General features: G+C 36.0%; 2 protein-coding genes across 3 annotated transcripts; both read right to left on the reverse strand.

Moving 5' to 3' along the window:
* Positions 1-288: 288 nt before the first annotated feature.
* naprt (nicotinate phosphoribosyltransferase) lies at positions 289-14,609 on the reverse strand. Of its 2 annotated transcripts, none has more exons than XM_084090434.1 (13): positions 14,059-14,609; positions 13,222-13,349; positions 13,061-13,143; positions 10,251-10,381; positions 9,397-9,512; positions 7,594-7,787; positions 6,623-6,760; positions 5,148-5,232; positions 4,915-4,995; positions 4,384-4,486; positions 3,348-3,505; positions 2,099-2,206; positions 289-566 (listed from the first exon to the last, which is right to left on the reverse strand). In XM_084090434.1, exons 1-13 carry the CDS (start codon positions 14,291-14,293, stop codon positions 480-482), a joined length of 1,647 nt encoding a protein of 548 aa, XP_083946560.1. In that variant the 5' UTR covers positions 14,294-14,609; the 3' UTR covers positions 289-479. The 2 variants fall into 2 exon arrangements, with proteins under 2 accessions (XP_083946560.1, XP_083946559.1); XM_084090433.1 differs by having other exon boundaries at positions 6,623-6,763; positions 14,059-14,599.
* A 1,344-nt stretch (positions 14,610-15,953) lies between these two features.
* Positions 15,954-18,016, reverse strand: cUnh8orf82 (chromosome Un C8orf82 homolog). Its single transcript, XM_084091602.1, has 3 exons — positions 17,814-18,016; positions 17,681-17,729; positions 15,954-16,483 (listed from the first exon to the last, which is right to left on the reverse strand). Exons 1-3 carry the CDS (start codon positions 17,931-17,933, stop codon positions 16,029-16,031), a joined length of 624 nt encoding a protein of 207 aa, XP_083947728.1. The 5' UTR covers positions 17,934-18,016; the 3' UTR covers positions 15,954-16,028.
* Between the last annotated feature and the right edge of the window lie 352 nt (positions 18,017-18,368).

Genomic DNA, 18,368 nt, shown 5'->3' on the forward strand with positions numbered 1-18,368 from the left:
TTCTACTCTCTGATTGGTGGAATTTTCTGTACAGCATCATGGGAAATGTAGTTTTTGACTACAAATTCCACTGTTAAACACGATTATTTAAAAACCTAAGTTGAAATGATGCGGGCTGACGGCTTCAGCAGAAGCAAACACCCTCAATTAACAACCTTGTAACTCACAGTAAAGCTGTCTTTTTCTGTCAGCATAAGGTTTACAAGTTATTATTATTGTTAAAAAAAGAGTTTTTGCTTCTGGAACCCGACTGTTGCACAAACCACAGATAGTCATGAGTCAGTTCACTTTTATTCATAAAAACTTTATTATATAATACATAACAGTAAATAATCATTTTCATTAATCACATATTTTATTAGTTAATCATAAAATGCACCATTGCTGCATCTATTATTAGATCATTCGTCTCTAAAGCACCTTATCCTTTAGATTTAATGGCTGTGACTTTGGTCTGGGCTCCGGGTTTCAGCTCGGCTTCAGTTCGACAGCAGGAAGTTGCTGCCTTTACCGTTTCCTTTTGTGATATCAGAGACCAGGGAGTGCAGCCGCTCTGATAAAGCCACCTTTAAGAAAATGTTTCAATCTGTAAATGTCTTATACATTTGCAGTTGCTAATTAATTAACAAATTGCTAGCATGTTTCTATTGCTACCATGTTTTAACATGATTTAGCTTGTTGCTAACATATTTCTAACATGAATTAACACATTGCTAACATGTTTTACCATTTTGCTAGCATTGTTTAACATGTTGCTAGCATGTTTCTAACATGAATTAGCACATTGCTAACATGTTTTAACACATGGCTAACATGTTTTAATATATTGTCCTAAGCTAGTTGTTACAGCGAACTCACGGTGTAATTGTGCAGCTCTTGTAGTCAGGTCAAAACTTTTATACAACAACTCTTATAGAGTGTCTATCATGAGCAAAGCTTAGCAACTAGCCATTAGCCAAGGACAATATACTAAAACATGTTAGCAATGTGTTAATTCATGTTAGAAACATGCTAGCAACATGTTAAACAATGCTAGCAAAATGGTAAAACATGTTAGCAATGTGTTAATTCATTTTAGAAACATGCTAGCAATTTGTTAATTAATGCTAGCAACGTGTTAATTCATGCTAGAAACATGTTAGCAATATGTGAATTGATACTAGAAACAAACCTAAAACATGGTATGTGCTAATTGATGCTAGAAACATGTTATCAATGTGTTAATTGATGTTAACAGTGTGTTAAATAATGCTAGCAACATGTTTCAACATGCTAGATTTGTGTTAATTCATGCTAGGAACATGTAAGCAAAATGTTACAATTTTACTAACAAAGTGTAAAATCACGTTAGCAATGTCTTATACATTTGCAGTTGCTATTATTTATTACAGTGAACTCACGGTGTAATTGTGCGGCTCTTGTAATCAGGTCAACTTTTATACAACTCTTATGCTGTATTTAAGCTGTCTATCACGACCAAAGCTTAACAACTAGCCTAGGACAACATACTAAAACATGTTAGCCATGTGTTAAAACACGTTAGCTACATGTTAATGCTAGCAATATATTAAAACATGTTAGAATTGTGCTAATTCATGTTAGAAACATGCTAGCAACATGTTAAACAATGCTAACAAAATCTTAAAACATGTTAGCAATGTGTTAATTCATATTAGAAATATGCTAGTAACATGGTAAATCATGTTAAAACATGGTGGCAGTGTTATAATTCATGCTAGAAACATGCTAGTAATTTGCTAATTCATGCTAGCAATGTGTTAATTCATGATAGAAACATGTTAGCAATTTTGGTAATTGGTGCTAACAACATGCTAAAACATGTTAGCAATGTGTTAATTCATGATAGAAAAATGTTAAAACATGGTATGTGCTAATTGATGCTAGAAACATGTTAGCAATGTATTAATTTGTTGCAGTATGTTAAATAATGGTAGCAACCTATTTAAACATGCTAGCTTTGTGCTAATTCATGTTAGAAACATGTTAGCAACATTCCAAAACTTGCTAACAAAGTGTAAAATCACATTAGCAATGTCTTGTACATTTGCAGTTGCTATATTTATTAAAGTGAACTCACGGTGTAATTGTGCGGCTCCTGTAGTCTTCTGTGGTGAGGATGCAGCGTTTGAAGAGAAATCTGTGCGCGCTCACGACTCTCTGACGCGCTGTTGAGGGGGAATGTGATCTGTGCACACAAACACACATCTGAATTAGCTTCTGTACAAAAAAATAACAACTTTGAAGAGCCTATGAAATCAGCATTGGAGTTTACATCTGTAGATTTGAGCTCATTATGCTAGCTTGAGAAAGCCAACATACTGAAAGGCTATTTAAACTACTTCTTCTGAGACTAACATTTCTGACTCTAAATGTCCATTCACACCAAGAACGATAATTATAAACACTATCATTAAGGGCCCGGGGGGTCAAAACTTTTATACAACAACTCTTATAGAGTATTTAAGCTATCTATCACTAGCAAAGCTTAACAACTATAATGCTAGCAACATGTTAAAACATGCTAGCTTTGTGCTAATTCATGTTCGGAATGTGCTAGCAACATTAGTTACATTTGCTAACAATGTGATAAAGCATGCTAACATCATGTTAAAACATCTATCTATCTCTATCTTTCTTTCTATCTATCTATCTATCTATCTATCTATCTATCTATCTATCTATCTATCTATCTATCTATCTATCTTTCTTTCTTTCTTTCTTTCTTTCTTTCTTTCTTCAAACTTCAGATTTTAAAACTTCTTCAAACTTTCTAATCAGGGTTTCTCAAACCTACATCAAAGTTTGTCTTGACAAGGTTTTTTCAATCTAGTTGTATGCTGATGTTCTCCTAAAAGTTCACAAAATAAACATCCATTTAAATGTATGCCTACTGTATTTCTCTTCTACTAAAACATCCATCAATATTTAAAGTGTCCCTATATACGCTTTTTTGTCCATGTTCATCTTTAAAAAAGGCAGTTATCCTCTATATCAGTGTCAGTGTTTCTGAACTCCTGAAACGCCTCCATTGTAGACTTAGTTTCTTCCGGGAACGAACACGTCACAATATTCCTCATTATAATAATTCATACGCATAATAAAGGGGCGGGGCCTGGTTGAGTGAGTTAGTAGTGTGTTAAACTGGCGGTTATGATAAGGGGCGGGACATTTCCCAAACACACTCAGCACTCGACCAATCACAACACACTGATCCAGCCGACCAATCAGAGCACAGTGTGCTTTTCAGAAGGAGGGGCTTCATAGAGACAGGAACTAAACTCTATAGTTCTTCTTTAATGGTTTCATTTTATGAATGAAACACTCACCTGCCCACGGGAGAAGACATCCAAGCGTAGACTGGCAACATGAGCAGGAGTGATGGACTGAACGGTTTTGTCCAGTCCTAGAGGAAAGCAGTTCAGTGAGACGCCTGCTTTAGGAGCCGGTTCTTCTGACAGACACACCAGATCCATCAGCGGATGAGCTGCGAAACAGAGACTCAGTTGAACTCAATTCAGGCAAATGTGGAGCTGGTTAAACGTGCAGCTAATTTTTGCACATAAAAATCTAACGAAAGTTTTGGAAAATCAGTTAAAAATTAATAAGATTCCAGTCATATATTCAAATTTACACACACACACACACACACACACACACACACACACACACACACACACACACACACACACACACACAGCCGTTCAAAAGTCTGGGATCGGTAAAATTTTTAATGTTTTAAAGGAAGTCTCTTCTGCTCACCAAGGCTGCATTTATTCGATTAAAAATACAAAACAAAATATCTGTAATATTGTGAAATATTATTACAATTTAAAACATGTTTTCTATGTGAATATATGTTCAAATGTAATTTATTTCTGCAATTAAAGCTGAATTTTCAGCATTATTACTCCAGTCTAGACAGTAGAATAAAAAGTTATATTTATTTGAAATAGAATCTTTTGTAAGTTATAAATGTCTTTACTGTAACTTTTGATCAATTTAATGCATCCTTGCTGAAAAAAAAATTCTTACTGACCCCAAACTTTTGAACTCATAAATGTGATTCTTGAGCATCAAATCATCATATTAGAGTGATTTCTGAAGGATCATGTGACACTGAAGACTGGAGTAATGATGCTGAAAATTCAGCTTTGATCACAGGAATAAATTACACTTTATTATATATTCACATAGAAAACAGCTGTTTTACAGTAGAATAATATTTCACAATATTGCTGTTTTTACTGTATTTTTAATCAAATAAATGCAGCCTTGGTGAGCTTCTTTTAAAAACATTAAAAACGTACCGATCCCAAACTTCTGAACGGCAGTGTTATATATAGACACCAGATAAACACTGACCGTCTGTGTCCAGAAGCCTATAGACAGATTTCCGTCCTGGCAATGTGCTTTTCTCTAGATCTTCACTGAACTTCATTCTGGGACGACCTCTGACCTCTATCAGCTAAAGTGAGAGGGAACCACAGGGTGAGTAATAAAGACATGAACATGTGTTAATAAAGCACTTTGTGTCAAGTCAAGTCAGCTTTATTTATATAGCGCTTTTTACAACACAGAGTGTTTCAAAGCAGCTTTACAGAGATAACAGGGAAATAATGCAACAAAGTTTGTTTCCAGAAGAAAATAGCGTCAGTCCAGCTTAAGTGAGTTCAGTGATGTTATCAGTTATTAATTTAGTTCATTTAAATATATATATATATATCCGCTCTGGAGAAAACCATGATGCCATCATCCAGCTCAGTTCATATAATGGTGTCAATGCAGGAGATCAATAATATTGTTGAATATTCGACAGTGGCAAGGAACTAAAAACTATCAGGTGACAGAATGGAGAAAAAACAACTTGTGTGAGTTTGCTAGAGCTTTTGGTACCTTATAAACACACCCCAGAGAAGGCTGACGTGTGCATGTGACCAGATGAGTCCCGACACCGACCACATCGATCTCGTTATCCTGACAGACAGACAGAGAGAGAGAGAGACAGACAGACAGAGAGAGAGAGACAGACAGACAGAGAGAGAGACAGACAGACAGAGAGAGAGACAGACAGGTAATGTACGTCTTCACTGCACATGAACGCTGCCGTCTTTATGGAAAGCTCTTACCTTCTTGTTGAGTTCAGAGAGACTCTGTTCAGAAACACTGTTTGTGCCGACGATGAGGAGAGACTCAAACTGAGGGACTGAGAACCTACACACACACACACACACACACACACACACACACACACACACACACATCTGTGGTGAAAACCAGTGTTATTTAAGTATCTTTGCTTTGCTATTATAGTGTCTGTTTAAAGTCCCCCTGTGGTGAAAATCCAGCTTTTAATGTTGTTTATATGTCTATGTGGTGTTTTTAATGTGCGTTAAGACAAACCATGTGTAAATTCATAAGTCGACACCATTGCTGAGTATTTTCTCCTTAAAACTGCAGTGAACCAAAGACAGTCTCAAAAACACGCTTTGAAATCGCTGGTGTTACTGACGTCACAAACTACCTTGTAACCAATCAGATCAACGTGTGATCGTCAACCAGTGGATCTCTGAGCTGAGTGAGTGAGTGGAGGCGGGGCTCATTTGCATATTCATAGAACCGCGCATACTAAATGAGGCAAGGCTGTCGAGTTACATTCAAGATATTTTAAGGAATTATTTTTCAAGGAAAAAACGTTTAAATATTTAATTTTGGTGATCAAGGATGAGTTTTAAGTAAAATAAAATTATTGACTACAGGGTGACTTTTGTAATTTACATTTTATTTTTATATTTTCTGTTTGATTTTAATTTTAGTTAAAGATCATTGTCATTTTTATTAGTTTTAAAAAATATATATGTTTTTATAGTTTTTATTAAGTTTCAGTTTATTTAGATTTAGTTAACTTTAAATGAAAAAGAGAAAACGCCTTTAACTAGCTAAAATAATTTGTTTAGTTTTTGTTTTATTTTATAGTATTTAAGTTAATGTTTATTTTAAGTCATTTTTAAGGATTTTAGTTAAACTTGGTTAAAAATAAAGATATATATAAAAAAAATGTCATTTAAATTAAGCTGAAATGCAATAACATGAATATTAGATGTAAAACTTAAACTTAAAAAAACGTAAACGAATTGTCTGGCAGCTAGCTGAAATAAAACAAGTTTAGGTTTTTATTTTATTCTATTGTTTTCAGTTAATATTAATTTTAAGTAATTACGTTTTTTTTTTTTTTACTAAAACTACTAAAAATCGAAAATGAGGAATAATGCCTTGATAACTAGCTGAAATAAAATGTTGGGTTTTTTTTTATTTGTTACTTCAGTTAATATCAATTTTAAGTAATGACATTTTTATGGTTTTAGTTTTTGTTTTAGTTAACAATATTATCTCCGGCTTAAACTTAAGCTATGAAAAATCATTTTTGGTAATTTAAATTAAACTGAAAAAATAACAATGATGTAAAACTTAAACTTAAAACTCAAAAGTATGCACTTTTTCTTCACAAAAAAGTACATACTTTTAGGGCGTAGTAAAAGAAGGCGAATTGAGACGCAGAAATATTGCCCAATACATTTTGTTTTTTTAAAAGTAAGTGACTCACTGTTTGCTGCATTCTTTGAAGACTCTGCGCACTTCCAGCGACTGCCTGCAGAGGTCGCCACTGTCCAGCCTGACGCCCAGGGGCCGATACTGCAGCTCATCCAGACCCAACGCCACAGCACAGAAGCACAGCAGACCACTACTGCACACACACACACACACACACACACACACACACACACACAACAGTCATCTACAGCCAGATAAAACATCAACATACACAATCATCACGTGCCTCTGGGAATGTCTCACCAGCTGCAGTGTTGGGTAAGTTACTCTAAAAAAGTTATTACTAGTTACTCATTACCTCTTCAACAGTGTAATTTAGATTACTGGACTAATTATTCTCTCTAAAAAAATATTGAATTACTTATTACATACTGATTACTTTCTAAATCCCATATCAACCTCAACCAGCTGAATAATACAAGGATAGATTAAACTGTTTTAATTCTTTGAAATAAATACTATAAAATTGCTTGAATTATGCCAAACAAGTTAAAGGGAGAAGGTTACATAATAAACATACTTTTTAACATCAGACAATACATTTTGATGTTAAACCCTCTATTGTTTTATATAGAATTGTTCTAGTTTATACCAGTGGTTCCTCTGCTCTGCTTATTTAACACTATATTTACACCTTATTTAATCCCTAATTTGTACGTGTGAAGTCGTACGGTTTAGCCACCTCATTAAAAGCATATACGAATTGCCATGAGATTGGATTGGCCTAAACACAGTATTTAGAAGTATTATCAGAAGTAACTGTAATTAAATTACAGTAACTAATTACTTTTAATAAGATTTCCTTTTCCTTTAATCCTCCCTTGTCTGGCTTATGCTACTCTGAGCAATGCCTGAACTTTGTATTTTGACGATGACTCGCTTGCTTTAGTCCTAATTTGTAAGTCGCTTTGGACAAATGCGTCTGCTAAACGTAAATGTGAATTAGTTCAAACCAACACTGACCAGATGACACTGTAGCTGTCGATCACAGGGAGGAAGTTCTGAGGATAAGCGATGGCGTAAGAAAGGAAGGCCGCCAGTTCGCCCTCTCGAATGAGGTTCGGTTTTGAGCCCAAGAGCTGGCAGACGCGACCCAGCCAACCCTTCACCAGACAGATGAAGTCAATCGGGCCGTCGCCACCACAGGGAACCAGAGTCTGACGGCACACATGCAGATATAACATATATACGCTTTCTTTTTTAAAGGAATCAATACTTTTATTCAGCAAGGATGCATTAAATCAATCAAAATTTATACTAAAAACATGCATCAATGTATCATGTTTAAAAAAAATAATCTATTCATCAGAGAATCCTGAGAAATAAAATGTATCACAGTTTCCACAGAAATAAATATGACTGTTTTCACTTTTTAGCATTGATAATAATCATAAATGTTTGTTGAGCATCAAATCATCATATTAGAATGATTTCTGAAGGATCATGTGACACTGAAGACTGGAGTAATGATGCTGAAAATACAGCTTTGATCACAGGAATAAATTATTAATATATCTATTCACGTAAAAAACAGTTATTTTAAATTGTAATCATATTTTTATCATTTTTACAGTGTGTTTTTTATCAAATAAATGCAGCCTTTTTGAGCAGAAGAGAAAACAGTCCAAATCTTTTTAAAATTATATATATATATGATCTTTCAGAAATCATTCTAATATGATGATTTGATGATCAAGAAAAATACAGTACAGGTCAGAAGTTTGGAAACATTACTATTTTTAATGTTTTTGAAAGAAGTTTCTTCTGCTCATCAATGCATTTATTTGATCAAAAATACAGAAAAAAAATGTAATATTGTGATATATTATTACAATTTAAAATAATTGGTTTTCAATTTATTATACTTTAAATTATCATTTATTTCTGTGATGCAAAGCTGAATTTTCAGCATCATTACTCCAGTCTTCAGTGTCACATGATCCTTCAGAAATCACTCTAATATGATGATTCATTATCAAAGTTGGAAACAGTTGTGCTGCTTAATATTTTGTCATAACCTGTGATACTTTTTTAGGATACTTTGATGAATAAAAAAGCAGCAAATGTTTTAAAAATAGAAATCTTTTGTAACAACAATATGCACTACTGGTCAGTAATTTGGGGTCAGTAATTTTTTTTCTTTCTTTTTTTGAAATAAATCAATACTTTTATTCAGCAAGGATGTGTAAAATTGATAAAAAGTGATAGTAAAGAAGATTTATATTATTAGAAAATATTTTTTTATTTTGAATAAATGCAGTTCTTTTTAACCTTTTATTCATCAAATATATTAGCAGAACTGTTTCCAACACTCATAATAAATCAGAATATTAGAATGATTTCTGAAGGATCATGTGATAGACTGGATGTCACATGTGACACTGAAGACTGGAGTAATGATGCTGAAAATTCAGCTTTGATCACAGAAATAAATTATTTTTTAAAGTATATTCAAATAGAAAACTATTATTTTAAGTTGTAATAATATTTCACAATATTACTGTTTTTTTTCTGTATTTTTGATCAAATAAACGCAGCCTTGATAAGCATTAGAGACTTCTGTCAAAAATATAATAAAACGTAATGTTTCCAAACTTTTGACCTGTACTGTATAAACACACACACATATATATATATATATATGCAATGCATACATAGTCAACAGTCAAAAAACGTTCCGACCCCAAACTTTTGAACGGTAGTGTGTGTATACAGAAATATGAAGTCACTGTATATTGATCAGAAACCCTGAACTGTTGAGCCCACCTGTGGCCACACCTCCTCCAGGGAGGAGAAGGAAGTGACGTAAGAGTGTGCCATGGTCCCCGCCACAGGAATGCCAAACATGCGCCCAGCGAGAGCATTACTAGTCAAATCAAAACCTGCAAAATCAAACAGAAATGGCAGTAGCAGTTCAGATGATGTTGAAGATTATAAGAGTATCGTACACATAGTCCACGAGGACTGCAATCCAGAGTGTGTCTGATTCACTTCTGGATATTACTGTAAATGTTGGTTCTTTGCTGGAAACGTGTGTACGATAAGGTTCATTAGTTAATTACCTTAGTTAACATGAACTAAGAATGAACAATACTTCTTCAGCATTTATTAATCTTAGTTAATATTAATTCCAACATTTACTAATACGTTATTAAAATCAAAGGTTGTATTTGTTAACATTAGTTAATGCACCGTGAACTAACATGAACACACAATGAACAGCTGTATTTTTATTAACTAACATTAACAAAGATTAATCAATACCGTAACAAATGTGTTGCTCATTGTTAGTTCATGTTAGTTCATACATTAACTAATGTTAACTAATTAACCTTACTGTTAAGTGTTACTAATAAAACAATAGTCAGTAGTTGTCAGTAGTTAAGCACAGTAATTGAATTCATAATTAATAGTGTGGACTGTCTCTCTGTAGAACTATGAGCTTGAATTAGCATCTTATGGTGCTGGACTGGAGACTTTGCTCAACATCCCCATCAAGAGGACTGTGCTTCAGTCCCCATCATCCTTTATTTCAGAAGAGGTACACCTACAAACACACACTTTCCCAGCCAACACAAACATTCATTTTATTTGGTTATTTCGGTTTGTGCATCACTCACCACCGATGTAAGAGTATCGGGAGGCAGTCAGGCCCCCGTCGGGCCCCTGAGCTCTTCTGAGTCCCATCTCCATTAATCTCCGTCTGGGACCCGCAGCCAAACGGAAACGAGCAGCATTGCTACACACCAGACTGAGAGGAGAGAGAGAAACACACATCCGTTACGCCTTCGGGAAACTCGTCACATAGATTACACTTTACACACATAGAGCATAGATAGATAGATAGATAGATAGATAGATGGATAGATAGATAGATGTATAAGATCTGCTGATCCTACTTCCTTACATAACATCACATGAAAAACTAAGGTGAACTACACTATTGGGCGTTCAAGGTGAACATGATGGCATCAACTCACTGATTAGATTCAATATAGTTTCCATTGAAGGGGTTTTGTTAGTCTTTGATCTTCCTACTGAGAGTCAAACTATGTGTGAATGATTACATAATCTTAGTTCTTGTGACCATGTGATGTTTATACAATTGACCCTTCGCTAAGCCCCGCCCTCCTTAGTTACTGTTGCTACGCCTGTCAAGCTTTTGCGCCTGGCACGTCTATTACAGTATGTATGCACTGGTTTCAGACATTCCCAAGGAGATAATTAGTCATTTTTGGCAAACAGGTGAAAATATGAGAGAGCAAGACTGCAGTATGCATTCGAGGGCTATATCCACGACATAATATGCAAACGATTAGAGAATAATTTCATCAAAATTGAAGCTAAAGTCTATAACGTTAGGTCTCAGCGCAAGCAGCAGCCGCCTCATACGCTGACCATTCAAATGGGAAACACACAAATTGAGGAACAGCTGTGCATGCCCAGCAGGGTAAGTGAAATGTGAAAATATTCTAATATTTATAAATCAAACAGCTTATCCATATGTATCGTGGAATAAACACAAGACATTAGCCTGACCACTTTGCAATGATAACATTCTCCCGCTTATATTTGTAGTGCGCCAGGCTAACGTTACTGCTCACACGTCGTGGGTAACATTAGTGACTACTGTTATGAACTGATTAAGTTTGCATACCAACCTTTTCCTTGGAGATCTCCGGCAAGCCCCGTGATGTTCCCTCCTTTAACTAACTACCTTTTACTTTTACTAGAACTAACACCGGGAGAGTCGCGATCGGATTGGGGTAACGTACTAGTTTGGCCGTCGATTAACAAAATGTTGAAATATATTTTTAAGTAACATTAAGTTATGTCTGTGAGCCTCCGTCTTGCCTTTAATCACACTGCTTGATCCACGAGCTGGACAATAACTTTATTCTAGAGCTGCTATAAAGCCAAAACACTTTACTTTTAATTTCCTATTATCAATGTAAAGCTGCTTTGGAACCATCTACATTGTTAAAAGCGCTATATAAATGAAGATGACGCCCGGCATTTCTCCCTTTGGGTTTTAGGTTTCGGGAAGGGAACAAAATCCACCACCCCGTCCAAACTTTTAGGATACCGGGTATCAGATTTGCACAATCCATACGCACAACGCTTCGGCATGTTTCCCTCTCGCTCGAAAGCTTGCCAGACCTCCCGCGCCTAGTTACGGTTGCTAAGCCACGATTGGCCTGTGGCGGTTTTCGGGCGTGGCTTAGCGAAGGGTCAATTTGGGGGGGTACCACTATCTTCAGTCTGGGGTAACTGCCTCTATTGTCTTTAGATGATTAGATTTAGTGGTCATCTCTAAGGCTGTGTGTAAGGTCAGTGTCAGCACCTTTAAGGACAGCCCACTGAATGCCTATAAGATACCATGTAAAGTTCTCTTAGTGAGACTTGATGACCTCAGCTACGACAGCTCGTGTTCTCAATAAAGAATCCTGCTGAAGAAACAACCAATCTCCTGGTCTTCGCCTCTGAGCTTCCAACACTATTTTAAAGGCTCATACTCTTGTTTTGGTTCTCCTAAAACAGGTTTACATGCATCAAAGGTCAAAAAACACTTTAATTTTCTCATAATATCCACTGCAGCATCAGCTCTGCTCATTTCTCACAGGGTCTGAAACGGTTCATTTGAAGATTCAGTCTCTCTAAGCCCCGCCTCTCCGAGAGCTGCTAAAGTTTGATCTCTTTTCAAAGACGAAAATTGTGAGATTATTGCTGAAGTGAAAATTTTTTTTAAAAAGTGAACTTAAAAAAAAGTTACAGAATTTTACATTTATTGTTATGAAAAATGCACAAAATACTATTTTAAATTTTTATATGAAATATATATATTTTTAAAAACGTTTTACTCTAAAATGGCAAGAAAATCAAATCCATAAATCTAAACAAGTTGTGTTCCAAATTAAAGGTTGATATCTCAAAAAATTAGCTTTCAGTGAGTGTGTTCGGCTGCAGTACCAAACGCTTCCACTAGAGGAAATTCGTCTCCCATTAATTTCCAATGCGCTCATTTTTGACTGCAAGGAGCACAAGTGTGACTATTTTTTTTCAGGACCATTTAACCTATTCGAATCATGTGTTCTTGTGTTCACATAGCAAGTGCCAAAACCTTTACCAAGTTTCATACCATTCTGATGAAGTAAAAAATAAAAAACGTAACATTTTTCCCTCAAAAATGAGCGAACAGCACCAAAGATTATATAAATTTAGTTTGTAGCATTTTCTGAACATTAAGCAACTCCTTTCACTTCACTGAAAAAGCAAAACATTTACTTACCCTAGTCATGCTGCAAGTGAATTTAAACACAAGCACACTGTCATATAAATGTGTGTGTTTTTAAAGCACCATTGCATTCAAGAAAATAATGAATGAGTGTCATTTAACAGAATGTTTTTAACTATGTGCTGTTGTATTTACCTGGCGTAGTTAACCAGGCAGAGCAAGCTGGTCTCCAGCAACTGAACCACAGCCAGCGGTCCAGATACTTCCAGCAGAGGAACCTAAAAACACGAATAACAGACAGAACTCAACATGAACTCAACGTCCCACAGCAGAACACCAGATGAACGTTCACGTACGCGGGCGAAGACCACGGATCCCTCAGGCACTGCCGACACACACACTCCCGAACAGTCCAGCTCCTTCAGATAAGTGAAGAAAGCAGCGTCTGTGTCCGCTGGGAGAACGGAGCGCAAATACTCCACATCTGAAACACACAAGATGATGCTGAGCTTATATGGGATTATGTTTGTGCCTTTAATATTGAACGTAAATTGCAATGGCAATTTTTGATATCAACAATTACATTTCCACTAGTTAAAATGCTCTTTCTAAATATCACAAATTGAATTTCAACTAGTAAAAACTATAATTCTTTATATCTGTAATTGTATTTTCACTATGTCACCATAGGCTGCCATTCAAATTCAATTGTTGATATCAAGAATTGATTTCTTACTAGTTGAAATTCCAATTTCACATATCAGAAATACAATTCTTACTAGTAAAAACCTTTATTTTTGAAATCAAGAATTCAATTGTCACTAGTTGAAATGTCTATTCTTGATATCAACAATTGAATTGCTACTAGTAACAATGTTCATTTTTGATATCAATAATTCCATTTGCACTAGGTTTTAAGACACACGGGAGTTTTAAGACAACTAGGGAGCTCACTGGATTTATGACATGCTGTTTAGTTAGGCAGCATACTAGGATTTTAAGATGCATTACATACTCGGTGCGCTGGGTTTTAAGACGCATGCCAAAAATGCTGTCAAGTTATGTAGCATACTAGGTTTTGAAGTATTAGGGAGCACATTAGACACATGCCCAGAAATGATGTGTACTAGTTTTTGAGACGCATTCTTAAAGTTAAAAACACAAGTGCGTGTGTATGCAGTACACATGCTCACCGTCATCTGAGAAAGTGAAGTTTTGTAGGAACAGCAAGCAGTCGCTCAGACCCGCAAAGAGTGAAAACCCTCCGCCGAACGGGTTATCCCGGAAGAACAGTTCGAACACGGCCGGCTCGTTGTGTCTGCGCGCGCGCCAGTACGCGTACGCCATGGTGAACTGGTACAGATCCGTGAGTAACGGAGGAACCCGCCGGTGAATCACGGACTGCTCATTCCCCTCACGTGTGGCCATGTTTCAGTTCAGTTTATCTGCTTGTTTTTGTTGTTGTTGTGCGACATGAAGTATTAGTGTTTCCCGTCTTTGCTTTAGTATCTCCCGTCTCCCACCATATGCTCACGTGTGACCGGTTGACCCTTTACACGGTTACATGTTTCCCCTTGCTAGTGTTCAGTCTCCGCCCAACTACTCTCGTGTGTTCTCCAATCTGTGTTTGTAAACTGGCTTGAGAGGTTTCAACACTTTGGCTCTGTCCCAAATGGCACCCTAAGCACTCGTGGTCTTCCCTCGAGTTTTCTTGTGACGTAACCTCGCTTTGACTGAAGTCTGTGAACATCGAGGGCGCGTGACAGTTTCGTGTTTCCTTCTTGACACATGACAAATGGGACACCCTCCGGTCTCATGGACTTAATGGACACGCGCGAGACCGAAAGTGCATTTGAAGCGTGCCATTTGGGACAGGGCCAAACACACTGCATGACCCTGCTGATGATATCAAGACACTAACAGCTCCTCAATCAGATTGTAAACCACGAAGGTTTATTTGGATGTTAGGAAGATGGTACATTGCCAATATATACATCTATAAATACTCAGCAATGGTGTTGTTTTATGAATTTACACATGGTTTGTCTTTACGCATATTAAAAACACTAAACAACATTGAAAGCTTGATTTTCACCACAGGGGGACTTTAAAATGAATGTGGTAGTACTGATGCCTAGAGGAACAGTTTAGTGGTGTTTTAATTCTTTGTTTATTGTTTTAGGTGATCAGCAGCGTCCAGTATTCACGCTCATACTCATTCTGCTCTCTGTGCTGTACTGGAAAAGAAAGTCATATGAGTTTGCAGTGTTGGGGGAAACTCATTACAGGTAACTTGAGTTATGTAATCAGATTACTTTTTCAAGTAACTAGTAAAGTAACGCATTACTTTTTCAATTTACAACAAAATATCTGAGTTACTTTTTCACATTTATTGATTGACAGGTCTCTCCCTGTTGAGAGAAATAAAGTGAGGAGGTGTTGTGTGTGTGTGTGTGTGTGTGTGTAAACATGATTTATTTTATTTCTAGACTAAATGTGAACATGCATTTGCTCATCTCACTTGCACGAAAACATTCAGTATTCCTCAAAATGAATAAAAACAGTAAAATGCAATCTCATAATTTTAAGCAAATGTTTTATAATTAACTATATTAAATTACACAAATATACTTTATGTATTTAATCTCACTTAATTAAAAAATGTCTTTGCTGCTGACCTTCAAGATCTAATTCAACCATTCTAATAAGCAAAATTTACTTTAGATTAGATTTAGAAATAAGAATGTTGAACTCAATCCAGAACGGCTGAAAGGTTTGTTTGAGCGGCGCCCTCTACTGTACAGGAGTAAACATGCATTTCCTTCAATCTGATTATTCACTTCACTTTTGGTGTGAAAGAGCCTTTACATTTGCCAAAAATATAACTTTTTTTGTTGTTATTAAAAAACAAACAAGCAAGCCCAGCCCAGCTGAGAAAAAGTAATGTAACACATTACTTTTCATAAAAAGTAACTACGTAACGCAATATTGTAATGCATTACTTTTAAAAGTAACTTTCCCCAACACCGTGAGTTTGAGAGAAATTGAGAGTGAGTAACAAACAAACATTAAGAAATCAGACCAGCCATTAGACACAATATATACATTTATTTCAGATCTTACAGCTGGATTTTAATGGTCAGAATGCACTAGGTAGATAGAATCATGTAGAATCATTTTGAGCATGAAAATGTGTCGCCAACTCATTCGTTAGTGTGTATCGACGCCCCGCCCATATGAAATGAGTGGGTTGTCCTGAACTCTCCTGACCCGTGGCGAACTCGAAGTGTGCACTTAGATCAATGGCCAACGCGGACCGTACCAACCCCACCCCTCCCCCCCGCTCAGGTCCGGGATGGTACAGTCTGCCGCTCACCGGTTGCATGAAAAGAGACTCCGGTTGGAACGGAACGGTAAGTTTAGCTCCGCCTCCACAGTATGACAGACGGTCCTCAAGCCCCGCCTCCGATAACAGGTGCGTGAAAACGATGGGCTGATCGTCGCAGCGCACGAAGTTTCGTTCTCGTCCGCAGAGCGAGAGAAAGGGGAAGTCCTGTTGGTAACGGCCACTCTCGTTCAGTTTCAGGCGATTGAAGAAGAAAACTAAGAAGCGCTGGTCTAATAGAGATGGAGCAGAGAGAAAGAGTTGTAAAATCACATTAATTTTCTTCCTCGTAGACTGTTCTGCTAAAAACACGCTAAAATATGTTAATTCATGCTAGCAATCTGTTAAAATGTTAACCACATGCTAATCATGCTAGCAACATGTTAAAACATGCTAGGAATGTGTTAATTAATGCTAGCGACATGCTAATCAAACGTTAAAATATGTTAGCAACGTGTTAAATCATATCTGCAAAATGTTAATCATGCTAACATGTTACCAACATGAACATGCTAACAGCAAGCTAAATCATGTTAGTAACACGTTAATTAATGCTAACAATGTGTTAATCATGTTAACATGTTAAAACATGCTAGGTCTGTGTTAATTCATGCTACAAACAGGTTAACAAAATGTTAATAATGTTAGCAACATGTTAAAACATGCTAGGAACGTGTTAGTTCATTTTAGCAAAACATACTAGCAACATGCTAATCATGCTAACAAAATGTTAATTCATGTTAACAATGTGTTAAAACATGTTAAATCATGTTAGAACATGTTAAAACATGCTAACAAACGAGGTAAATCATGCTAGCAACATGATAATCATCCTAGCAACATGCTAGTAACGTATTAATTCATGTTAGCAAAACATGCTAGCAACATGCCAATCATGCTAACAAAATGTTAAAACATGTTAACAACGTGTTAAATCATATTAGCAACATGTTAACAACAAACATTTATTTTGCAACATAAACATGTTGGATGTTAAGTCAGGATGCTAAATCATGTTAGCAACATGCTAATCACGTTAAAACATGTTAGCAACATGATAAATCATGCTAACAACGCAATATTTTAATGACACATTCGCATGTTCACGGTTCTCCTATTATTATGTTTTATTTGGGTTAAATTTTGAATATGGTGACCATACAGTACTGTGGTATTATCATATCACTGTACCATGTTACGCCACAGTAAGAGCAATTTTAAGTACAGAAAAGTAAAAGAGGATTAACTCTATTGTACTGTAAGTCAGTCACTGTGTAAGAGGTTTATATTAATGTAATACTGACCACAAGACATATGCATATCCCATAAGAAGATTTATGCACACAACTTTATATTAAAAGTAACCTTCATTAAGGGTTCACAAATATAGATTTATATTGGCTTTACTGTTGATGCACAAATAGAAATACCTTTGAAACAGGTGACAAAGTTCTTCACCTTGGTGTCATCCAGAAAGAGCTTGATAAGAGAGAAAATAAATCATTATTATGGGGCTGACATCAATGTCAGCAGTAATAATAGCCTATAATAATCTCATTATACCTGTCCTTGATGATCGATATAGTAGAAATACTCTCTGATTCTTGCTTCTGGACTCTGTCCTTGTGTGTATGAGGACAACCTCCTCCATTTACTGCTAAACAGCCTGTTGACAGACCTCATATCTGCTTCATTTACAGTGAAACCCCTGCATTGTTTATATTTTGGTGAGTTCCAGCTGTTTCTGGTTCCGGCGGAAACAAACGCCACGCACGTCAGTTCCGCCTTTCTGAGGTTGAAAACGCCGTCGTTGTAATTTAAACGCGTTAGTGTTTGGATTTACGAGCTCTGCTAAACATCATAAGATTTTGCTAGATAAGGAGTCACGTTATTATAATTAAAAAGCATACTGATTGTATTTCAGGTAAACACTAGATGGCGCTGTCTTGTTTTTAATTAGGCAAGGCAAGTTTAATTTTCTTATGGCATTATTAAGATTTACATTGGCATACTAAACAAAAAGAGAAAGACGTTACTTAATTAAACGAAATCAAAGTTAATGTATTACTGACATGAAGAAAGTCTTTGGACTAAAAGTTTAAGATAGATAGATAGATA

Source organism: Abramis brama (genome assembly GCF_963993115.1).
Source record: "Abramis brama genome assembly, chromosome: 18".
Taxonomy (NCBI): Eukaryota; Metazoa; Chordata; class Actinopteri; order Cypriniformes; family Leuciscidae; genus Abramis; species Abramis brama.